Source organism: Fulmarus glacialis, unplaced genomic scaffold (assembly GCF_000690835.1).
Source record: "Fulmarus glacialis isolate BGI_N327 unplaced genomic scaffold, ASM69083v1 scaffold43604, whole genome shotgun sequence".
NCBI lineage: Eukaryota > Metazoa > Chordata > Aves > Procellariiformes > Procellariidae > Fulmarus > Fulmarus glacialis.
The window spans coordinates 1,220-26,795 of NW_009210744.1; the positions used below are offsets into that span (position 1 = coordinate 1,220).

Consider the following 25,576-nt stretch of genomic DNA (forward strand, 5'->3'; position numbering starts at 1 on the left):
GCCTTTCTTGTTGCTGCCCAGCTTGCTTTAACAAAGGAGCAATACGCAGTGCAGGTATAACACAGCAGTTTGTTGCCTTAGCCCCTGGAGACCCCCCTTCTCCTGAAACAGTATTTGGAGCAATAGTGGACCAGGAAGATAAACATCAGATTAATTTCAGAGTGACATTGTTTGTTGCGTGCACTGTAGTTGCATCTAGTGACCAAGTATGAAATTGAGGTTCATGAGATAAAAGCATTTGATAATCCTTGCTTTGAACACCTACTTAGGTTTTTTTTTTTCTCATATTACAAATGATTAATGAAGTAGTGCATGGGATTTACCAAATGTGTCTGTCTCCCTCTTTCTAGGCTTTACACACTTCGTGGACTGGCACGCTTGTATCAGCAGCAAATGATGTTCCCGGGCAGGTTTATATAGGATGCATCCCAGGGCTCTCTGGGAGTTGTTGCTCTTTGTATAGCTCAGGGGAAACTAGGAGGAATATCTGGAAAGCTTTAGCAAAAGTATTTTTGAGCAATCTAATGCAGAGCAATTGGTGCTCTGCGTTGTTCTTTGGTCAGTCAAAGCTTGGTAGAGAGTGATTATTAGATGCCCTACTTCACTGTAGACTCTGGTTTAAGCAGAAATGCTAAGTGTGAGTCTAAGACTCATGAACCACAAAACAAGCATAACTTACCACTCCCTTGTGTATAAAAACCCACAGAGAAAGGTGGCTGGTGCGTGCACAGCTTTTTAATCCCTTTGGGTAGAGTGGACAACTTCTTGGTCTCTTGGGTGACCCCAAGAATAAGCATCATCTTCCTGCCGTCCATCAGGTCTAGTGAGTGTCTTGCCATAGGAGGATAAGAGAGGAATAAGCTCTCCAGATAATAAGGTGGTTGTTCTAGTACTGTCTGTCACCTGCTGCAGATAAGCTTTGTGAGGCTTGTTTGAAACTCCTTTGGTGTCTGTAACCTTGTGGGATGCTGTTTTGGAGAAAACCTGGTAGGTGTTGAGCTCTTAATCAGTCCCAGTGTATAGGGAAGTTGTAATTCCGTAGTAGAAAATATTTTTTGGTCTCCATAACAGAGTACATAATAGAATTACAGTAACTAGCTTTTCCTCTGGGGCTTACAATGCATTATATAATGACTCTTACTGCTCTTCTGAATAAAAATTCATTGTGGGGTAAATTGTTACTCATTGTTACCTGTAAATTAACTGGTTTCTCGGAACTCTCACAACGGATGTGTTTTACAGCAAAAAAATCTGAAAAAGAAGAATAATTTCAAGTTTCCCAAAGCAAAGGAGCTAAAAGAGAGGGGAGTTGCTATGGCTGATTTTCAGACGGAAAAGGCATTATGATTTGTTTTGTGTCAGACTGGCTTCAGCCACACCAATGTTAGTCCTGGCACAAAGATGGATGACAAGAATGCGCAGCTTTGCACAGCGTTTCGGGTGCAAAGCGTTTGCCCTCCTTCCCGGGACAGTGCATGTATGTGTGCAATTAAGGTGGCTGGAGAAGCACAGTGCAGTACTCTTTTTCCACTTTTTTTCTTCCATCGTTAGCAGCAGAATATTATTTTGGACAAAGAATTTGATTTGTGAGAGTATTTGAGAGTCTTTTTCTAGCACACTCAACTAATGCGCAGGAAGCCCACCACATGCCTACTCCTGTCCCTACTTATGTCCATGACTTCTTTTACTTCATCTACAGTAATATGTATAGTTTTCCCGAACAACCAAATAATCTGCACCATCAGGCATGATCATCTGCTGTTGCCAGACCCTCTTCAAATTGCTGCAACTGCCTGCTCTAGAAATTCTCCTGTCTAGAAACACAAGCAGAGCCTCTAGAATAAAAATTAAATCTGCCATATTTTTCCTTCATCCTCGCTGTTGTATTTATACTAGAAGATTTCTCCCCTGACTCTGGCAACAGTGATTTCCCATAGATATATGGCAATCTCAAATACTGTTGATTACATTTTTTTCTTTCCTTTGATGACTCTGCATCATGGAGAATGATTGTTAACAGTGTTACCCTGCACATGTCCACTGGACCAGGACTATCTGGGGGCCATTTTTATATCCCACCTCATAAAACAAGGGCTGCCTTGGGTTCTGGGCTGTCTTGTGTTCTGCCAACAAGGTACTTGGATCTCCACATCTCTGCCTCCCATGTGCGAATGCAGTGTTGGCTGCATGTCTCGAGGGTTGCAGGCACAGCCCTGTCTTTAGTGGCTGGATGCTGTGGTTAAGGTGCATCAGGCATGGCAGTGAGATGTCAGTATTCCCGCATATTGAACAGTTTTTCACTCTGCTGATCCAGTCATTTCCAGTTCATTTCCACGCAGACTATGGCTGAAGTACCAGCAATGCATGGAAGTGGAGCCAGACTTTGAGTAGAAAGGCCTGAACTTTCAGGGACAGCTTTCAATAGGCAAGGCAATGTGCAGGGTAACGAGTAACATAACTGACATCAGTGCAAGCGTGGCTGTTTGCCTTCTACAGTTACAGGTGCTTTGTGTTGCACCGAGAACCAGCTTCTTTCAGGCTTCAGTTTGAGCGTATACAAGTGTCGTAGTTTAACCTGGCAGGCAGCCAAACCCCACGCAGCCGCTCACTCACTCCCCCCCCCCCCCAGTGGGACGGGGAGAGAATCGGAAGTGTAAGAGTGAGAAAAACTCATGAGTTGAGATAAAGACAGTTTAATAGAACAGAAAAGGGAGAATAATAATGATAATGATAAAATATACAAAATGAGTGATGCACAATGCAATTGCTCACCACCCGCGCTGACCGATAACCAGGTAGCGATCGGTACTTCCTGGATCACGCCTACCATTCATATACTGAGCATGACGTCACATGGTATGGAATACCCCATTAGCCAGCTGGGCTGGCTGTCCTGATTATGTTCCCTCCCACCTTGTGTACCTAGCTCAGTCAGTAGGCATGGGAGCTGTCCTTGGACTAGGAGGGCACTTAGCAACAACTGAAAACATCAGTGTGTTATCAACATTCTCCTCATACTAAATCCAAAACACAGCACTAGGAAGAAATTTAACCCTATCCCAGCCGAAACCAGGACAACAAGCCTAATGAAAGATCTTAAAGCTTTCTTTGGCTACCATCTCTTGTAATACTGTTTCTAACAATATGCCTTTGTTTCAGAATCACCCATTTGCTGCTCTGAGGGTTAATTGGCTCCACTTACAGAACCATGGACGAACTACAGGATGTTCAATTGACAGAGATCAAACCACTCCTGAACGATAAGGTAATGCTGGCTGCTCCTTTGCTTTCACAGGTGTACTCTGGCTGACTTTGTCTGGCAAGGAGCCCTGATTGCCAGAGTCTGTTTACAGCTTGTAGTACCTTAAGTACTGAAAAACAGTAAATGCTTCCCCACTGTGATAATCCACCATCACATACTCTTCCAAAGACTCAGGGAAAGATAGACCACTACAGTTCAGGTAAGTTTGGAGTCCTGGCCAAACAGTATGTCATGCCTGTACTGAGAATTTACAAAGGCAGGGCAGAAATTGGAAAGGTGATACGATTCCTGACCTGGTGGAGCTGTAGAACCTCTAATAAGTTCATGCTTGTTAGAGAAACCTTGGATTGTATCCCATTTTCTTTTTTTTTACTTTTTGGTTTAAAATCTTTGTCTTAAATTATCCTTTTGTGTTTTAACCCCTAAAACAACCCTGTGACCCTGGATTTAGTAATGGAGATCCATTTACTTTTAATATTTGCAGAGCCTAGCTAGAGCAGTCCGGATTCGTGCAATACTGAAACTTCGGAAAATCATTGTGTTGCAGCAGCTGTTCAGGGCTTTCACTCTGTCTTCTGTAGGCTGGAGGAGAGCCATCTAGGCTTTAGGAAAGCCCTAGCCTCACTGGATTCTGTTGCTCTGAGTGCCTAAGTCATTATGGTCCATCCCAACAAGATCTAGAATCTTGCATCTGCAAATTGTGATTATGAGCAATGCGGTTTGGTCGCTTTGCATACCTAACAGCCAAGTTTGATGCTTTGCCGCTCTGAAATTCTGCTATGTTTTAGTCTGTGCCGCTTAGTTTCTGCTCATTTCTGCAGTGTGCTAGCATATCTGTTTAGTATCGGTAAAATCTAAAAGTTCAGCTGAAATCTGAAATCTGCAGTCCAGCTGCCTATTCTTACAGTCTAGTGCTGACTACTAGGCTTCCACCATAGCTTAAACATAACTTTTTAAAACATTTGCAGGGAGGGTGAGCCTTGGAAGAACAAAATCAGTGTAGACCAGCAGATAAAAATATGGAAAGGCCTTGAAAACAGTTCACGACTTCAAAATGAGAGATAAACATTTACAGAAGACAAGCTTCCTAAATGCAGTGCCCCAGCTCTTGCTCATGATTCTCCTAGGATTTTCCATGTTTGAGTTCAAGAGGGTGGATTCCCCTTGCTTCAGTGAGCTGACCTAAGTAGGAGGCATTGAACCATGCCAAAACAAAGTGGTTTTCACTTTATAAGTTTTCCAGTCTTTCTGTCGAGTATTGCCTGGTCAGTCCTATCAGGTCCCTGCCATCATCTGCACAGCCACTTCTCTTAGCTAATAGCTGGGACAGTTCTGGTTTAAATGCAGAGTGCTTACATAGTCAGCCCAGTGATGTTAACCAGCATACGGAAGGGCACATACGAAGTGATATTTGATTTCCTTTACTCAGTTTTGAAGTTACAGGAAGTATATACTATCTCTGTAGGAAAAAATACGTAGAGTGGCTCTAGAACCATCCTTAGCATTGCATGGGAAGAGAAGTGTGCTATGGCTCTCCTTTTTACCCTTTAACAAAAGAAATGCCTCAGGGAGCTACCATCTCTGAGGTCTGGCCCTTATTAATGCTTTCAAGCTTGAAATAATACATGTGCTTTTTAGACATAGTTTATGGAACATGTGGGTGTGGTGCCATAACGTGCTGTTCTGTGCAGTGTATCAGAGTCCAAAAAGGATTGAGCCGGCAGTTCGCTAAGATTTTTACTGACCAACCCATTTTAGATGTAGGAGTTTGAGCCCGCATGGATTAATGGTCAGAAATAGTACAGAAAAATTCTTAAGGTGCTAATGAGTGAGTGCTTATAAACTCTTCAGACATAAAGGCTGCTGTACAGAGAAAAGGAGCTCTGGTGTCTTAATATTCAAACTTTAAAGCCTGGGAAGTGGAAATGGGTCATACCTTGTTCACTTGTCTGAACTGTAGGAAATGCCACGGGGGACACTGAGTCCTGGCTTTGTTTTGTCTCAGATCTAAGACAGCAGAAAATTACAAGCCTGACTTTTAAAGAACACAAACACTCTTATGTTTGTGTGTAACTTAAGCCAAATAGTAAGTGCAGGGAAGTAAAACACATTAGATGATATATGTTCACCTCATTAAGGCTCACTAAAATGCAGTGACTTTATACAGGGAAAGAAAATCAACTTCAAATGTTCCCATCTAGTTAAAAGAGAGAGAAAAAGAGAGTAGTGCCTGTAACCTGATCAGAAAACTTATCCCAATGACATTTTATTATTCTGGCTGGTCCATATTCTGGCACCTTTGACTCCTATTAATACAGCCTCGGTGAAAACTTACTGAAATGCAACAGGTTGATTCAGGAGATTGAATGGACAGCCCTTAGGCTGGATTGGGTCATTGCAGCTAGCTCTTTGCCTTTGAGGTGCAGCCATCACACCTTCAGAGGACTGAAAAACATGCCTTAGTCTTAGCCTTTCTCAAGTTAGGACAATGAGTAGATTAATGGTTTAAAGTCAGATTTCGGTGTATTAAAAGCAAGTATCCAGGAGTCAGGACATGTCAGCACTAATGCTACTTGTGCATGGTGGTATACCCTGACAATAAGCAACACAGTTGCAGACCTTCATTCTTTGCTTTGTGTCGTTTCCTCCCTGCTCCCTGCCCAGGGAATCTTGTTTTGCTCAGTACAAATTCAGATCAGCCTTTTCTTTAGTTAGCATGCACCATCCAAGTCCAGTGTTGGATACAGAAGTTCATTATTTCTTCATAGGCTTTTTTACAGTCCTTAATCACTGTGGCATTGGATGACTGAATTTACCTTCTTTACGACCTGGTAGATGAGAAAGCTCTACTGTCCGTATTTAACAGAGCAGGGAAACAGGCATAGAGAGAGTTGTCAGAAATCTCAACTAACTTCAGGATCTCAAACTGAAATAAGAGGGGGCTGCTTTTTATTTTCTCTTCCCCCATCCTGAGGATTTGGTGCTTTGTGCCACATCACGTTCAAAACATTGACACGGTTCAATAGTTAACACCAGGGGGATTCTTAAAACAGATTTGCAGATATCTCAACTTACATGTCTCAGACTGAAGATGTAGGTAGCAACCTGTGTTCTTGCTAATGTGGCAAAGCTTTGGGGGGAGGAAAACAGGGCCGTTTGTTCGCATGTGGAGAGGAGTTAAGGTGCTCAGCCAGAAGAAACATTTGGGGTGTTTCTGTTGTGCATATATGATCCTAGTTGTAATTTTAGCACTAAGGTGTTATGCCTAAAACATGTAGAATGCTGTCCCAAATTATTTGCTCAGCCTTTTGCAGCATTTAACAGCACTCAGTAGCGTAACCTACTCTGTGGTCAGAGCCAGAGTCTTACGAAGCATGCGGGCATACGGACAATTCAAACTTGCAGTACGGCATATGTGTGCTGTACTTACTGTGCTCGCCTGTATGTGTGATGTCACCCTCTGGGAGAAGTCAGTTGTGAATTGCTAAGCCCAATTCCCATGCGCTCTGGTTTCAGTAGCTTACAGGTCACTGATTGCTGTGGAACGATACCATGCACACAGCTGTTACTACAGAGTACCTGACTGCATAGCTTGTTTTCTTGTAGTCATTCAGTGAGATCCTAGTGGTAGTCCTTTCAAGAGTTTTGCATTCAAATTGATAATGGGCACCAGAACCAGACAAAACCCAACCTCATAACCAGCCCAACTTTGGTGCAGGTCCTTCCTATGTGCATCTGTCCCTGCTCGAATGCTCTCAACTCTTAGCTGTGTCCACAGGTACTATCCTTAGTTGACAGCCCCCAGCAAACTTGCTGTATAGTAATGGGCAGAACTTGCATGAAGGTTTATTTTACGGGTCTCACATTTCGCTGCTGTCCTGACTGCAGTCAGGCTAGACTGTGCTGAAGCAGAGGTCTCTGAGGGGAACTTTCGTGATGTTGTTGGGGGTGTTCTGGGGTACTGTGCTGAACTCTTTTTTTTTTTTTTTTTTTTTTTTTCTTTTCTTTCCCCTCTGGTTTTTGTTAACAGAATGCGGCTCGCAACTTCCAGGACTTCGACTGTCAGGTAAGACATGTGCAGGAGACAGGGATCTGTGGGCAGACTCCCCATGGCCCATCAGTAATGCTGAGAGAGAGTATCTTAATTTTAACTCCTGTTAAGGTTTAATAAATAAGAACTTGAATATGTCCAGTTGGCAGAAACTGCCCTTCACCCTTGCATGCAGAGCACATTGTTCTGACTTCTGACTCAGCAGACCTGGACTGCTCTGCTGAGGCTTCACAACATCTCACAGGATGGCTGGTCTCCTGAAAAACATTTTCTTTGAGACATGCAATATGCTGAAGAGCTGCAGCTCTGTCACATCCCATCTGGTTCACTGGCTAGGAAAGGAGGAGCTCAGTCTATTTGTGTTGAGAGGAGATGGAAGTCACCAGGCTGCCCCAGATACAGCGCTCCTGCTTTGCTAGGCCTGGGTCATGACAAAGCCATGGTCATTTTCTGGTAGGTTATTCACCTGGCAGAGTAGTGCGGAGATGAGCCTGATCGCTCTGGTTGCTATAGGGATAATCCTTTTAGAGGAGCGGTTGCACCACAAGCATCCAAGACAGAGGACATATTCTTTGTTAGGCGGAGCACAGCACTGAAGTTACGTGGTGTGTTTTGTAGAGCACAAGCTCATTCCAGATTACCTTGCTGACTTCCCACTCAGCATGCTGATATGCAGCCAGCGGCTTTTGTTTCTCTTCAGCTGCAGAGGCTGCAGTGTCTGTAGTGTTCTGCTTAGCACAGGACAGGCTCTCGTGGCTGTATTACACCAGTGGTGCGGCCAGGGGATAAGCTGTCAACATCACATGATAGCTTTTAATAAAAGTCTGTTGATATAGATGATTCCAGAAAACCTTCTGCAAGCCTGTGCAGAACAGGAATATAATAAATACAGTCCTAAGATAGTTTTGCATCTCTTGATAACAGACACTGAAAGTACACCCCATCTGGGCAGGCACATGTCACTGTACTGCTTTAGCTTGATGCATTGTGAGTTTTAGTGTTACCTTAAAGCCTGTAATTATAAAAATTACTAATCTTAGTACATTGTAACTTTAGTGTCTAGTCTTAGAAGCGGCAACAGTGTTAGGCGATGATTTTTCTGTTTTAGTAAAGGTGGGTAATGTGTTTAAAACATTTCCCTGTACCGTCTTGTCTCCATCTGTCTTTCTGCATATTCTCCATCTCTGCCAGAGGTACAGTGTGCTCCCATGTTGGATGGGGAATGAGTAAAAATAGGTGCAATGCTTCTGAGTAAGAGCGTTAGGGAGTACAGGCACTGCCTATTGGGGCCTGTCTGCCATGATGGGAAAGCATATAAATACAGTGCCTGAGCATCTGCGCGCATTAGCCTTCATTGCAAATTCTCTAATCACCCAACAAAGCTCTGGGTTTGCCTGTGCCCTGCCTGTCTGTGAGCAGGTATGGTCTTCGGAGCCAGAAGGGAGTGGGAAGGTAGAAGGGAGTCCCTGTAACAGAGCTGTGCGTCACTGCTGCCTTTTCGCTCAAAAGCCTCTTTGTGCCCTTCTTTAAAGAACACCCTAAATCTGAAGCTGTGCGAGCCCCAAAGAAACATGGTGCTGCAACCACTGACTCGGTGCGCTTGGCACGTCCCGGTGCCGTTGTTGTCTCCGCTCCCTGGCCGCCCTGGGGCTGAGCTGCGGGAAGAGCTGCCCCGCAGCCAGGGAGAGGGGCTCTTGGGAGCGCTGGGCTGGGAAAGGACGTGCTTGTTGCTTCTCTGTGCTTTGATTTAGATCAGCAGTGAGCTGGTGGCCATGGCAACAGTTGAGCAGGAGACAAGATGTTCCTTCCAGGACCCCTCTTGGTAATTCATTTAGAATATTTTTTTTTTTTAGCAAGAAGTTAACACAGTGTCTCTTGTGACTGTAAATGTTGTCCCAGCCTTACCTTCCTCCAGCATCTGTCCCTACAAGGTGTGGTCCCCCGTCCTACCTGGAAAGTGCCCCCAAGGGCTGGATTAAGTCTCTGAGATCTGTGAGAGGATAGATGGTGAGTTGGGTCCTTGGATTTTTTGCCTCAGTTGCTAATACCAGGAACAGTACTTAAACTTGGAGGTTGAGCTTTTCTGTTGTCCTGTGAAAAATTACTGCTGCTTTTTAATCTGGCAAAGCACTTCTGGGTGCCACATTCAGGCCTCTGCGAAATTGGTGTGTCTTTACTTACCAGTGTTTGAGAAAGGGGAACTCAAAGTGAACAAGTTTGCTAGGGCTTTCAGAGGAAGGGAGATCCTGTTGTGTAAAGAGAGACTGAAAAGCACTTAGGCTGAGGCGGGGGTTTAATTTGTCCAGAATTTCACAGGGAGGAATAGCCTTGGGGAAGATCTCAATTTTACAAGAACGGGCACAAACTGGCCACAAATTCATGAAGGCTGATAACTGGAAGATGGTTTCCAGTTACAGTGCAGTGAAGTTCTCGATCAGCTTCCGATAGCAGTAACATCTGCAAGGGACCTGGAGGGTTTTAAGACAAAATTTATAGAATAGAATCATAGAATCGTTAAGGTTGGAAAAGACCTCTAAGATCATGAAGTCCAACCGTTAACCCAACACCACCATGCCCACTAAACCATGTCCCTAAGCGCCTCATCTACACGTCTTTTAAATACTTCCAGGGATGGTGACTCCACCACTTCCCTGGGCAGCCTGTTCCAAGGCCTGACCACTCTTTCAGTAAAGAAGTTTTTCCTAATGTCCAGTCTAAACCTCCCTTAGTGCAACTTGAGGCCATTTCCTCTCGTCCTGGAGAGGTTGTGGGATGGATTATGTTATCTTATACAGTGTAGTGTTTGCAGTACAAGAGCATGGTATCAGTGATGCAAGACCTGCATTTCAGACCTTTTTATTTTTCTAATAGTCCAAAAAAAGCTGTTTTAAATGGAGATAAAGCTGTGGCTTTGCCTGGGGCCGACCACATCCTGTTCAATGGAGATAAAAAGGAGAGCTAGCATGGTGGCTTAGTGGTCTTTATCAATATGAATCTAGGTTATTCTGAGAAATAAAATGTATTAACCTAAATCTGAGACCTACATTTTACTTGGAAGCTATATGAACCCTAATGAAATCAAGGCTTGGCTTCTTCTAATGTTCACAGGCAGATGGTGGATTAAATGGTCTGGGTTGCTGATGGACAGATGGTGTGGTGACCTACACAGTTAATAGAGCTGTGCTTGTGCTTGTATTATTATTATCTGCAGACCCTCTTCAGGTGCTTTGAGAAGTAGGTGTTCTGTGTTAGCCTAAATCTCTCCCCTTTTTCCAGGTGATTTGCTTTAAATACCAAATATGCTGATATATTTGTAAAACTATCCAAATAAATCTGCATTATGTTTCAGTCTGACATAAGCTAGCATTTGATCTGATCTGTAGCTCGTACTTCCCCTCTGCTGCCTCCCAACCACATGAACGGAGGGAAGTGTTTTGCTCTCCAGCACACACCATGCAGAAGAGGACTTGGGGTGTGGAGATCAGTCTGGGATTTGGCAGAGTATTTGCAGAAGCTCACAAGGTATGGGAGAGGTGGGAATAAGTAAGTCCGGACATGCAGAGTTCAGCTGAAACGGGAAAGACAGGACATGCATAAACCCATGGAGGAAAGAAATTAAAGTTTCCCTGTATAACAACTTGCTATGCATTGCTGGAATTAATTGAAAATGTAGAGTTATTCGGTGTTGCCTGTGCCCAGAGTAAAACACAGCAAAATGTTTGAGGAGTTAACAACAGACCTCAATGAGGAATTTTTTGCCACTTTTTTTTACTGAAAGTACAAGTTTTCAATAAGCCCGTGTTTTTACTGATTCAATTTTGGAGAAGTTCTTCCACAAGTACATTTGTTTGAAGCTTTTAAATCTGCATTTTTAAAAGTTTGCTTATCCTTGCCCAAACTCTTTGGTTTATTTTTGCTTGCTGTGCAGTAGGAGATGGTATTCTGCTATTGAGAGGTTATTGAAATATCCCATCATGTGTATTTGCTGATGTCATAGACATTGAATCAAAACTGTGTTCATTTTTTAATGAAATCATTAAAGCCAGCTTGTGATTGCTACACAGTGACGTTGAATACAAGATGTTTTAAAGCATCTTCTGTTTATTGTAATGAAATAACATGAAATGTTAGCACTTTAAGGAAGGGTTTGCTTTCTCTCTATGAATAACAGGGGAGCTGTTCTCACCAGCATTGAAATGTTTTGTCTAGCATATTGAGGACCATTGTTCTTCTGATTTGTACAATGAGTTCTTTTGTTCTCTTGTTCAAAGGGCTAGATGAAATTAATTACAACACAGAAAATGTTTTGATCTAAAAGCAAGTTTTTTTAATGCCTACTAAATTAGGAGCTGCCCCTAATCTTATTAAAACTAGTGTCACCACTAAAGTACTGGTTCTGACTTCTGCTGACATCACAGCAACAAATACTGTAAAGTTAAAAATGATTAAAATGGAATTTTATTTTGGAAATTTTTTTTCATTGGTCTTATTTCTTGGGAAGGTCTTCCTCTGATTCCTCCCATCACTGGCTTTCCATCTAAAAACTCTGTTTTCTGTAAAACTGCAGTGTTGAGTTCTGAAAAGCTTTTGCTAGCTGGACTTGGACTGAAACATTATTTTTATTTTTAAATGTACGAGCACAATCCTTCCATGGGGTTTACTTAAACGTTACTTTTGCTTTCTGTATGCTTGTGACAATGGTGTGCTAATTATGCAGATTTGGTATTTGAAGTTCCTGTGCTTTTCTTGTTCTTGTCAGTGAGATCTTAAAACAAAGCAAATGTATGCACTTTAGGTTGAGAAGGGGATTTGCCTCCTTCCTGCCTTCAGAAAAAAGAATGGTGCCTTTCCACTGACAGGTTTGGAGATACAGAACATGGCCCTGCTTTCTCTTCTTCAGGAGATTTTAAGATGTTCGTGGTCTTCAGCAAGATACCGAAATGTAGTTCGGCACATCATGTTAGCAGGTGGCTTGTCCTTGGCTGGAGACATGGCCTCTGGCCTATCTTCCAGCTTGCCTTTAGGGGTTAAGATGATCTGGGGTCTAGCAGTCACACAAAATATTTTTAGACTTGCCTGTGTATTAGAGCATTCAGATCTTCCTTGTGTAGGATTCAGGTTTACAAAAGCTGTGTGTCTGCAGGTTGTGGCACCTTGAGCCCACTGTCCAGGGGATGGAAGAGCACTAGAGGCATCAACCTGTTCTATTTGCAGCCACCAGGGAAGGCTGCAACCTGGTACTCTGCTGACTCAAAACAGTGGTGCCGAGTGCTGGAAAAAAACAACTCACTGCCAGACTTGTACAGATAAGAGCTGATCTGCAAGTGGTTTAACTCACTCTGAACTATTACAGATCTAGGCAGATCCAATTTCCTGCATTAGCTGAGGAAGAGGGGATTTACTTTCAGAGCAGGAGTAAGAAGCACCGTGTATTTCTAAGTCTGTGCTGGGTGCCTTGCTCATGAGATTGGATACTTAACTTAGCAAGAAAGTTGTGGCTTTAACTGCTTCTTGTAACACATGGGCAGGGCAGGAGATGGAGAAGTACATCTTGCTCCATCTCCGACATATAGTTGTTGTCATTAATTGCTTATCGGTCTCAATATTGGGTGGTTGTAGGAATTTGTGATCTCTGATTTGGGAGCACAAACCCAACCTGTCATCTGTACTCCTGTTGTAGGTCACTTGACTTCATTTGGCTGCAGAGTCTGTGTTTTGGACGTGACTTGCCATTTCTCTGTGGCTGACAGAGAGAAAGGATTATAGATATGGACTAGATCTGTCCTTCAGCATCATGTTCCTTTGGAACAGGAACACACAAATGCTTGTTTGTATATACAACGATAGGTTGGGGATAGCCCAGCAGCACCTTTGTCTCCTGATGCTTTTGTGTTTGTGTAACCAGATTATACACCTCGTTCTTCTGCTGTTCTTGATTCTCACCCAATAGCATTTCTCTAATTTAAGACTTAATCCAATTACACAAAGTACTAGAAACCATTGCCTGCTTGCACAGATCATATTGTGTTTTCTATTAATAAATTTTTGCTTTGTATGGAAATGAATAATTTAGTTCAAGATGTTGCTTTAAATTTGATTTAGGCTTGCTTCCCACGCAGCCGTCTCCTTCAGCTCTACTATTTCCAAAATAATTTTGCACAGAGAGGACGTGGTAAGCACTTAACCTACCAACTGCATTAAGGTCTGTGGTACTGTAATGGTAAGAGTTACCAGATGGTGATGTTTTACAGCCTTACAATATTTTTTTCTTAGCTTATAGGCATAGTGGTGTTGTTTTAGTAATGTGTAGAAATTTGAGGACAGCTGTTGCAAAGAGCAAAGACAATGGAGTCTCTACTTTAATTTCTCCGTGGTTAATAGCTGTAGTAGGTTGCCCGAGGAGCATGCTGCAATTGTTTTCCACCTTTGCCAAGACTGGCAAAGATGACATAAAGTAAATAATAGCTGTAGCTACAGTATCACTGGAAAAGGGGAAAACCTGACCTGAGTGATCTGCGTCTCCTCCAGCTCACAGCAAAGCGGCAGTGGCAGTTTTCTTTGCCTTAGGTGAACCAGGACCTGAGTGTCCTTAAACTGAATGGTTTTTTAGGATGTTTCTAGCCCTCTAGACAAGCTTGAGCAGAATGTGAGCAACAGGCACTTGCTGCTCTGTGTTCTGCCAGATTTGAATTTAAAAAAAAATAAATTGAAGGGATTTCAAGATGTGTTCTTTATTGTCGGTCTCCAAATTAAATCAATTCTTAGTTTTTCCAGGGAATTAATTTTGAACTTTGAGCAGCTTCACCTTGGGAGTAAAACTCATCTGGTAATGCCAAAAAAGAAGCTTAGTAAATTAGTTGTGAAAAGCACTGGTAATATGAATTCTCATCATTAATCATTCCCACTGTGAAACAAATGGTGTACTTCAGACTTTAATAACTTTTAAAACTTAAGCTCTGGATCACATTCTGATCTGGAGCTGAGGGAGCGTGGCTGGAATTGGGACTGCTGCAGTCCGGCACTCAGGTACCTCTGTTTGCTGCCTGGGAGTTGCTGGAGTTCAAGGCATTAGCACCTCTGGAGCTGCTGTTGGATGCCTCATTCCCTCACTCAGAAATATTTTTTCTTAATATCGGAAAATTTCTGTGGCACTTCTTAATGGCAGTGTCATTGCTTCCCTTTCTGGCCAAAGACACAGGGTTGCAGTCAGAGATGGTTTCCCCATTTGAACCTTTTGCCACATGGGCGTGCGCCCACTTCTTTCCATAATCAGGCCCACAGTAAATTTAGACTTTGGCAGTCATAGTTGGGTGTGTGTTTTCCTCCTCAGTTTAAGAATAATTCAAAGATGTTAAGGCCAGATAGGATAATGTCCCAGTTTAGTCTGACCTTCTGCAAATCCCCAGCAAGGAATACCTCCCAGCAGTTCCTGCTTGTGTTTAATCTCAAATGTTTTAAGGCTGCTGTTGGGTTGTGTCTTACCACCTTGTGGTGTCTGAACCTTTATGGTTCACACACATCTCATTTTCTAAAGCGTAGGGCTCTTTGACTAAAAGGAGTGAGTGATTCTCAGGAGCTGGGACCATAAGGCATATAGCAAAAATCACATGGCTTTCAGAGACGGTCAGTAGCATTGGTGGCCTTTCTCTGGCTATTGTCTGTTCTTCTGCCCAACTTCTACCTGAGAGTATATCTTAACAGTATAGCTAAGGCAAGTCAGTGCCTCTGCCACCATGTGTGCACTCGCAGTGCTTGTCTTCCATCCGAATGAGAGATCACATGGCTGCAGGGTCAGTTGGTTTGGTTTCCCGATGTAGTGGGACAGTGAACCCAGCCCTGCACTCCCACTTACGGGTTTCTACGAGACCATCAGCTCACTGGACATGGGACAGGGCAGAGGGATGAGAAACACTCTTTTCCATAGCACTTCATCATCAAGTCAGCTAATCTGTAACAAGAAGTTGCACCCAAAATCTCAGTTTTGTTTTATTTCTGCCAGTAGTTATTGTATTCTTGTCTGAGATCACAGAAGAGAGTTGACGTCCCTCTTGGTGGACACTGACAGTGGAACACTAATACCTGGATACAGCGTACAGGAAGGAGACAGTAGATGCAGGTGGTGGTCGAAGATGCAGGTGCACGTTAAAGGAATCTTGTTGATCTGATTTGGCTGTAACTAATGTCAGTGAATAACTTAGATTCCCCTTAGACTGAAATCCCAGGCCTAAATAAGAAATGTATGTTTTGTCTGTAATTGTGTGAGTGCCCAAGATGGTGATCAGAGAAGCTACAAGGCTAGTAGACAGGACAAGGGTAGGAAGCTTCAGCTCTCCTGTGTCAATTAGACAGATGTGGCTGTGGGACATGACACCAATACTCTATTTTAGTGCAAACTTCTATGGAGCAACAAGTTAGGAAGCCCCAGGGAGGAGAAGCCGTAGTTGACGTGATTCTGAGAAGGGCAGAGGAACGTGTTGAAAACAGTGTCTTCAGAAAACTGCTCTGTGATGGGAACCATAACGTGCTCCAGGTCAACATCCTTGGGGAAAAAAGAAAAAAAAAAAAAAACAAACCATAGAAAACTTCACTGGTTTTGCACTCAAAGTTCAAAACAAGAACTGCACAGAAATGGAGAAGCTTATTGAAAATAAGCTAAGCAGAGAGCAAATGCCCACCATCTATCACAGCAGACATGAGAAATGGTGCAGGGAAACCGGCATCACTAAACAGAAGGGCATGGAGGCTGTTGAAAACAAAAAAGCGTTTTTCAAAAAACTGGAGAAAATGGAAAAGGTTATAAACTCTAGCAGATTAAATATATCAACAGAACAAAGCAGGCAAAAAGGGATTTTGAGAGATGACTTGCAAAGGGGGAAAAAAAATAATAGTCCTGTTTCAAACCTGTCAGGAATGGAACCACATGAGAGAGTTTGGAGAGTGCTAAGGCTGCTCAGGCTCTGAAAGGGGGACTCAGGGAAGATCTAGCCATAGCAGAAAAACTAAATTTAATTTTTTCTGCACGCAAGCTTGCCACGGAGCAGATCACAGAGGTTACTGTGGTGTAATGCTTTTAGTGGGGAGTCTTCAGAGACCCTGCCTTAAACCACAGTGCCTATTGCAGAGGCTGTAAAAAAGCTAAAATATATGCTTTTATAGCAAGTTGCCAGGACTGGATGTATCAACCCAGGAATTTTAAATGAGTTTAAGGTTGAAATAGTTGAATTGTTAAGTGAGAGGTTATGCTCCTCTGTTGAAGCTGCCATGGTACCCAACGACTGCAGTGCTTCACCTGTAACACAATTTTTAAAACAGATCCCAGAGGAGTTCTGGGAATTCACTGACCTGCTGTATGAGACAGACTGATAAAACTAGCAGGGAGTATAGTGGATGAATTATACGGATAAATATTGGGAAAGGGTCAATGTGGTTTTTGTAAAGGGAAGAAGTCCTGCTCTGCAGAGTTGTTGGAATTCTTTGAAGGAGTCAGTAACCATATAAATAAAGCCAATTCAGTTGATGCAGCCTACTTGGATTTCTAAAAGACAAGACCCCTTACCAAAAGGGGTCCTAAGACATATGTCTTAAGGGACTTAGGTGGCCATGTGGTCATAGGAGAGGTCCTTGCATGGATGAAATATTGATTAAAAAAGAAAAAAACCCAGCAATTATTTTCACAGTTGTCTGAGATCACTAGAGGAGCACCTTAGAGATCTGTATTGGGACCTGTGCTGCTTAAATCTACTCTTAAATGATCTGGAAAAAGTGATGGAAGGTGCAATGGCAAACTTCATCTGCCTTTGGGTAAACATAAAGTGTGATACACATTGAGTAAAACCATCGTACAGTGGAATATAAAAGGGTGGGCTCAGAGCTGATAATAACCCAGAGGCATAAGACCTTAATATTGCAAGAGATGAGTGAAAACGTCAGCTCAGGGCTCATGGCTTTCAACAAAGCAAACCAATTCTTGTTTATCAGGAACAGAGAACAAAGCAACCTCATTGTGCTACCGTGTAAATCCACAGCACGCCCATTTTGACGTACTGCCAGCCCTGTGTCTCAGAAAGGACAGAGCACGATGGAGCAGTTTTGGAGAACAGCAATACGGTCAGAAAAAAGCTGCTGTACTAGGACTGGCCAGATAGTCCAGAGCACATCAGCCCAGAAGGGGGCACATGAAGGGGAATCGCAACAAGCTCTTAGTTCATCACTGCTGTGGGTTATGGAAATGGGATCAGTTGTTCTCCGTCTTCCAAACCAAGGACTGGTGGGTCTCATCCAAAACCAGCAGATACAAGGTGGGGAATGAAGTGGTTCTTTACCCCACACGTTAAGCTTTGGCTTTTCTGGTCACAGGGTGAGGCAGGTGCCAAAGGCATAGGTGGCAGGGGGTGACTGCCCAGTTCTCAGAAGAGAAAGCCAAAGTGAAGACCACACCTCCAGTTCAGGAAGTCTCTTTTGACCTGCAGGTTGTTGGAGGCTGGGAAGATTAAGGGAAACTGCTACAAGATGCAAGTGTTTGAGAAGTATCACTATATGCTTGCTCTATTTTATTTTTCCAGAAGCACACACTCTTAAAGTCAGACTAGGAGGCTGGCTGGACCAGCTACAGCTGGTCTCCATGCCTCCTGATCCTCCTCAATCATTGCTCTTCTCATCCATGCCCCGAGGGAACTGCTGGTCTTTGAAGCAGTGTTTCCCAGCTGATTTGAGTTGATCCATAGTAGCTGCCTGCACAGGACTCGTGTCTCTGCTCTGTCTCCCCACCAGCACGCTGCTGTTCGGCATGTGTGCCTCACAAGCCTTGCGCCTGCGGCCAGCGAGAGCAGGCTGCTGAGAGCGAGGCTGCCTCTGCTGTTGACTTCCCATTTACAGCGGGTTGTCTGCAGCTGCTGTTTACTTTTTACCTACTGTACGAATAAAGGCAGAAGATAAAATCTCTTCAGAGAAACCTCTGATAAAGTTTCCAGTCCCTAAGCGAAAATTAAATTTTATCAAGTTGTGTTTTTTCAGAACACAACTGCAGATCATCATCTTCTCTCGCATTCATCTCCGTTATTTTGCAGACTGCACATTTGTTAAAATCTGGCCGTCTCCTGGCCACATCTGTTCCACCTACCTTCTCCTATCACTGCTTCCCTGCACTATGGACCAGATCTAGCTGGAGTTAGACAGCTGCAAGGTGACATTCCTTGAATCTCCGTTCAAGCTACATTGCTGCAATGTGTCAAAGCTGGCCTGAAACAAAGCATGCCAGTGTCTGAGAAGTAAAGACAAGTGTCTGATACTTTCCAACACTACATTTCTACACGGCAATAGGCAAATATTAGGAGAGAATATGCAGAATTGCAGGTGGGCAGCAGTTATGGAGGCAGTGTGACATAGGCAGGACATCTCGCTGGGTGGCTGGCAGGGAAGGCGTGTCTACAAGAAGGATGTGAAGAAAGCATGTTTGGCAAGGGCAGAGAGTGCAGCCTGTGAAGCTGCTGTTCTCTCACCAACTACTCTAGTACCCGTTGTAACTGGATTATTCTGCTCCATGTTTGGAAAAGTAATAAACCAGTAATGATGTAATGAAATAATAACCTTTTTTTGGCCAATTCAAGGTAGCAGTTTTATCTTATAAGCGTAGAGACTGTCGTTGCCATCTTAAGCATGATACCTAAGCTCTGCCTCATGCTGTCCTTTGGCTTTGAGAGCTGTTGGAGAAAAGCAGGTGACAGGGAGGTCATGTGTGGTGTAATTGTGTGGCGTCTGAAAATGTTTTTGTGCTTTGCAATCATAGGTCAAGATACAGGGCAAAGTTGCAGAGAAAATAAAATTCACTGGAAAAATGGACATAGAAGTAACTGCGGGGAAGCTAGGGGTAAAACTCAGTCTTATCTCTCCAGGTAATCTTGAAAAGGAGGTCAGCACAATGTTGTAATGTGTAGCTAAAAAAGTGAATGTAGAAACCCTTATCTTGAATGTAGTGTCTGTTACTTGCTTTGTAGAGTTTGGAAAAAGCCTTAAAAAAGTAAAAGGCTTTAACCAGAGGAAGCAGAGGAGGGAAGCTGCTTCCCAGGAGGAGGATTTCCACCTTGCCTGGGAACTAGCAAGAGAAAAAAGAAATAACCTTAAGCACTCCCAGTCTGAGGCTCTGTCACTGTACAGAGCAGAGTAAGAAGTTTGCAGATTTATCGTCTTAAATTTTTTGAAGTGCTGCTTGCTGAGATTTGTTAAAGATGGGATTTCTCAAGTTGTTTCCATCTTCAGTGGACGTTCTCTGTATTTGAATCACTAATGTGATTGAAGGAGTAGCAAAGTGAGTACCCTTCAGATTGGGCTGGTGCCTGGTGGTGACATGAAAAACCTCTTCTCAACAAACTATCTCATTTCCCCAAATCGCAGTTTACACGATCTGCAAAATCAAAGTAAGTGGGAGAGCAAGGATTGATTTTTAGCTCAAGGAAACTCTTTTCCTTCCCTACTAGAGACCTAAGACCCAAGCTCAACTTCGGAAGACAAAAATGCAGGGTGTTGCAATATGAAGCACATTGAGGTGCTTGAACAAAAGCTCTAAAGAGAGGTGGGTGTTTCTGTTTCCGGTACCTTGTCCAGTATTCTACCTAGTGGAAGCATGTGTGACCTTAGCAGTAAGTTTGAATGTAATTCCAGAAAAGACACTGTCTTGCTGACTGCTTTTAAGATTGTCAGCTCTTTTGTTGATTTCTGTGCTTTTTTCACTGTTGGCTCAGTTTGGGTTTTGTGCTTCAGTTTGATAGTTGACCTTTTGCTGCTGCTTATAAAACCCTCCCTAGTCTTCTGGAGGTGCAGTCTCAAGAGGCATGAGTCAGTTTAACCGGCCTCATGCTCAGGGCAGGGTTATTTCTTCTACCACCCCATGCACTCCGGTTGGGCTCTGAGCCAGAACCAGCATTTGCCAGATCTCTCTGTGAGCTTCTTAACTCATTGACCTGGCAGAAATCTAACAAAGTAAGACTGAAAAAAAATAAAAGGCAGCTGGATAGTTTCCTGCAAGGTCAGTGAGTTAAAGCTGCTTATGGAAGAGGCCAACAACTGCCAAAGCTGGCAGAGAGACCTGCTTTTAATGGCTGTCAGCCACTTGGCTAGCTCAGATGCATAGGGAAGTGCAGCCGGGGGTTGCAAGCTCTGGCTGCTTTGGCACTTGCTGGACTCTTCTGTGAGTTTGCTGCGCTTCGCCATTTCAGCTGCGTGCACTGCCAGTCACCACCCTTGGCCTCGTCCAAAAGTTGCCAGTTTTGTTAAAGGACTCGTTAACACCTGTGAACTTGGAGAACACTAAAATGAGGGCCACTGCTATGGCTGCACATATCCCACTGGAGTACAAAACAGGACTTTGCCCAGCTTAGCAGAGCAGCACAGAGAGCCGAGAAGACTGGCAAGGGGCAGAGCCTGGCGGTTTCCCAGAGACACAGGCTGCACCCTGGACTTCCTTGTGCACCCTTGCTGCAAGGGCAGGCAGTCCTGCTGCATGGACCCAGACTCGCTTTGCACACATGGACTAGTCATTTCCTACCTGCGCAGGATGCCTTGGCGCATAGCTCCCTCCTAAAGAAAAGGCAGCCAGGTGAGCATCAGGCTGGATAACTTCACCTGCTTTATTCTCTTGCCTGCATCTAGTGCAGGCCGGTCACTGCTGCTTTGTAGGTACTCCAACTTCTCCACGTGCACAATGCAACAGCTGCGTGCAAATAAAACACAACCCCTTTCTGAGGACGAGGGCAGTCAGAGGTGTCTTTTTATCCTTCAAAGCCAAGCTGGAGAAGGCGTCAGGCTACCGTGGGTGATTTGGCTGTGGCAGCTTGCTCCTGTTGCCATGCTTCTGGGAGAAAGGGGAGGCTTTGGGGCCGCCAAAAAGAAGTACAGCTTGGGGGAGGAGGATCCTTCACTGCAAGAACTAAATCAGTCGGGCCCACAGGCAGCCCTTGGGAGTGCCCAGAAAGGAAGGGTGAGATGAATTTCTGATGTGCTGCAAGCCAGGTACTCTCACCTGTCCTGTATTTGGTCTAATGACTTTCAGGTTATTAGAAATTACTGTTTAAAAAAAAAATTCACATACTTTGTGTAAACTAGTAAAAAATATTTTTGAGGTTGTAATGTCTTGTCTTCAGGCTGAACCATGAGGCTATTCCCTAAGCAGATTTTTTTTTAATATCAAGAAAATAATTGGTGCTTTTTACAGTGTCTGTAAGTCAGAGCATGTCTCTCCTTTGATTTCTGTAGATGAGAGAAAGGACTTACAGATGACGTTGTGTACCCAGCCATACTGCCATCTCCGCAGCTTTTCCAAAGTCCGTAGTTATCCCAGATCAGTGTTTGTCTAAATGCATTTGCAGCTATCTCAGTTAAACTCAGACAACTTCGTGCGCACTTCTGTGTTTGTCATCGTGAGGTTTGGCTTCTGTTTCTGCACTGGACAAGTATTGGAGAGGTACCCAAAGGCCTCATGGTCCTCTTGCTCTTTTATGCAAGGCACAGTGCAAAAAAGCCCTCAATATTTTCCTTGGGAAAAGGCACATAGTTTTGCTGGCAACTAATCATGAAACAGGTCATGAAACTGCTCCACTGATACCCAGCTGGAAACAAGCATAACCTCCTGTATCTGTGCCAGCTGCTGGAGGACCCTAAGGGTGTTTTACTGTCACATTACCAAGCCTGCTAGCAGGAAAAAAAGTGTTTGGTTAAGGCACAGTGCTCAACCTTCACTGGGGTGACAAGTCAGGGCTTGTGGGCCAAGCTGCAGCGAACATTTATGCAGCAGTGTGGTCAAGATCTGATGGGCTCTTGGCCAAATGGTCAAGGTGGGTCTGCAGTAGACAGTCAGCCCAGGAAAGCAAGTACATGTGGATCTGCATCTTTCATTTTAATGCTGTTGAAGGGAAAAGCTGCCACCCGCTCCTCTGTGGATGGGTACAACCTTCCCAGGCAGCCAGTGATCAGATCTGCGGAGCTTGGGTCTCTTTGATGTCCCAGCCATCTGCCTGCTCTATGTTGTCATGCTGTTTCCAAAACACTCTGGTACATGGTCCCCAGGGGCTGGGGCTGCTGCCAGCCTCTTGGACATTGCTGTGTCCCCTCGCATCAGCTTGCCCACGGACAGGACATTTCCAGGGGTGTGGGTTGGAGACACATTGAAAAGAGACTTCTGGGCTGGTGGATTGGAGGGAGAGGGATGCCAGCTGGGGAGCGAGGGCTTGGCTGTGGGAATGGAGCTGCATTCGTGATGCCATGAACCCCTAGAGACAGATGGACACATGACACCCGGCTTCTGCTACGGTGCAGCAACGTCACTAAAGGCCATCGAAATGAGATCTTGGTCACAGGAAGACACAGCCCCAAACCCTTCACACATCTGTACGAAAGCAACCTGCTTTTGGCAGTGGTTGGAGAGAGATTTGACAGGGTTGCAGATTGCAAGAGCTGTACTGAGCCACCAGCTGTGGATAGGAGAGCAGTGTTAAAGTGTGGATGAGACCCTTGCTGCTGGCCCTCAGTTAGGGTTCCTTGTAGCGCAGGCAGCACACGTAACACTGAGGCTCCTTCTTCTCTCTCTGCAGGAACATGACATTGAGACAGCTTTCGGAGTGGTCCATGTCACCATGCGGGGCACACCCAGGGGGAACAGACCTGTCATCCTCACATACCATGACATTGGCCTCAACCGTAAGCCCTTGCATTCCCAAGACCCTGAAAAAGTGGTTGTTCGTGGTATTTGCTTTTGAGTGTGCGGGATAGACCTGGAGCTGAGATGGGACAGGTCATTCCAGGGTGAAAAGATAAAAGTCTGCAGGAGAGAGAGCATGTGGAAATAGGTCCACCCACCACACTATACTGCTCTAGCTGTCGTTGCATTGTGTGATAGAGCTGCCACAAGGCATCCATTCCCTGGATGCTGGGCAGGTGAACAAGTCCTTTTACTGCTGCAGAAGTAGTGTAATGTTTGTAGCGGGCTCAGTTGCTCTTTCCACATGTCTTCCCACCCAACATGTACTGTTACGTTCACACAGGTGCTCCTCAGTATGTGCTGTGAGTACCCAAGTGCTGCAAGGCCCTATTTTCCTGACCATGCATGCTGGGGTGTCATTTGTCTGCCTTCCCTCCAGTCATGGCAGTTACTTTGCTAGGGACTCGCTGCTGCGTTGCAATCAGTGGGGCACAGCAGCATGCATCACCCAGCATCCACTGCTCCGCAGACTCAGCAAGGAGGGTGGGCTCATGCAGGTGTGTGCCATGGTGTTTGGAGGGTGGATCACAATAACACTTCAGGAAACATCTCATTTCTTTTTTTGGCTGTTGTAGACAAATCCTGTTTTAATGCATTCTTTAACTTCGAAGACATGCAAGAGATCACTCAGCATTTTGCTGTGTGCCACGTGGATGCACCAGGCCAGCAGGAAGGAGCTCCCCCATTCCCATCTGGGTAAGAGCTCTGCAGAGACCCTTGTTGTTCCAGATGTGGTCTGGACTGCAGTCCGGACTGAGGTAGCCCCCAGTTTAAGCCAACTGAGTGTAGTGGGAGACAGCTTTCAGGAGCAGAGGAAATGGGAAAATGAGGAGGCTTCCCAAGGGGCATTCAGGGAACTTTCCTGTTACTGAGGCATGGGTAAAGCCCTCATTAGTGGTGAGTGCTGGTACCAGCTTTCTAACTTGAGCGTGAGCCCAGCACACTGCAGTGTAGCTGGCATTCTTGCTCCATCTGTCCATCCTCCCACAGAAGTCTGACTGCCCAAAAAACCACAGCTCTGTGTTAGTCTTGCTCTGAGGGATGGGATCCATGGAGTTAGCTGGAATACACAGTGTCATTGCAAAATAATCACCTGTGCACATGCCTGTCAAGATGTTCCTTGTCTCTCCTACCTTGGGTGGAACTGGAAGGTAGCCTCTGTCGAGCTGTATTTGGAGGTGCTTTGAATTCAGTTTCTCTTGGTTTTCAGGTACCAGTATCCCAGTATGGATGAACTGGCTGAAATGCTGCCTGCTGTTCTGACGCACCTGAAGTAAGTCTCTGAAAGGAAATGGGGTGAGCCAGCTGGATACAGCCATTCCAGCACCTACCTCTATCTCTGGTTGCAACATCTGATATGCTCACTGAGTTGTCCCAAGAGGCCTGAGCATCTCCTAACCTGTGTAACCCTGTTTGGTTCTTATGTTGGGACCATTGTCTGCCACATGAGAAAATTTATGGCTGCTGCATCATTGCTGGATTGTTTTGACAATGAACCATAAGTGAACAGCTGGATGCAGAGAGGGGAAACGCTTTGCCTCTAGGGATGCTTCAGCTGTGAGCTTAAGTTAGCCTTGCTGATTGTGAAATGCCTATATTTCAGCCTGAAAAGCTTCATTGGGATTGGACTGGGAGCTGGCGCTTATGTCCTCAGCAGGTGTGCAGTAAGTATCTCTTCATTTCCTTGTGACTTACATGAGCTGTGGTCTTCCACTGATCAAACAGACCATTTGTGGGGCACCGGCAAAGTAGCAGTAATTACAGTAGGCCTGCAGGGAGCCATGTGAGAGCTAAGTTGCATCCAGATGGTTAAATTGGAGCAGCCAAGGCTACTCTGAAGCTTTGCCAGACGTGGAAAGATTGTAATGTGATGTCTTTGAGTCCGCAGAGCCCATCCTGGCTCTTAGGAATATTCAGCCTCGTGTCTTCACAAAGACTAGCTGCATTACTGTATGCTGTTTCCAGTGTTTGTGACACCAAACAATTGATTCGGTCATATGCTGTGAACAAGCACTGATGAGGAATGTGCTTTTTCAACTGGAAGGAAATAGATTTTGCACTCCACCCTTTGACAAGAGAGCGCTGGCTTTATCTTGGTACTTACTGCTACATTTCTCTCTAGTGGAGTGTTTATAAGCATGTGAAATCAGTGAACATAGTTTAGCATCCCAGGAATTTGCCCGAGTCTTTCAGAGATAATGTTAACAAAAAAATACACAAATCTGACATTCTCAATAAAGTTTGCTTCAGGTTGTTGAGTGCAGAGAGTTGCCGATGATTTAGGCCACTTACTGCTTCTTAAAGCCATTTCACCATGCAGCTGCCCCTCCTACAAAAAGTTCTCTTCCCATTTCCTTCAGTCAGGGTTGAGCCTGGGGCAGTGTGAGGCACTGGTGTTTGCTTTGTTCCTTGCCTTTTGTATCTTGTGTAGTTTTCAGTCTCGAAAATAAGCCTTTGGCCTCAGCTCAGTGAAGTGCCAGAAAGCCCTTGCCTTGCTACCTGGACTGCAGATAGT

The 25,576-nt window shown here is 44.5% G+C and overlaps 1 protein-coding gene across 2 annotated transcripts in view; it reads left to right on the forward strand.

The window, feature by feature from the left end:
- Positions 1 to 3,208: 3,208 nt before the first annotated feature.
- Positions 3,209 to 25,576, forward strand: part of NDRG3 (NDRG family member 3) — a 32,026-nt gene continuing 9,658 nt past the window's right edge. The window contains exons 1-6 of one of the 2 annotated variants that reach the window (XM_009577272.1): positions 3,209 to 3,265; positions 7,293 to 7,328; positions 22,895 to 23,000; positions 23,637 to 23,757; positions 24,272 to 24,334; positions 24,665 to 24,725. In XM_009577272.1, coding sequence (XP_009575567.1) covers positions 3,209 to 3,265; positions 7,293 to 7,328; positions 22,895 to 23,000; positions 23,637 to 23,757; positions 24,272 to 24,334; positions 24,665 to 24,725 — 444 coding nt within the window. The remainder of the gene's footprint in view (positions 3,266 to 7,292; positions 7,329 to 22,894; positions 23,001 to 23,636; positions 23,758 to 24,271; positions 24,335 to 24,664; positions 24,726 to 25,576) is intronic. The other variant, XM_009577273.1, reaches the window with a different exon arrangement.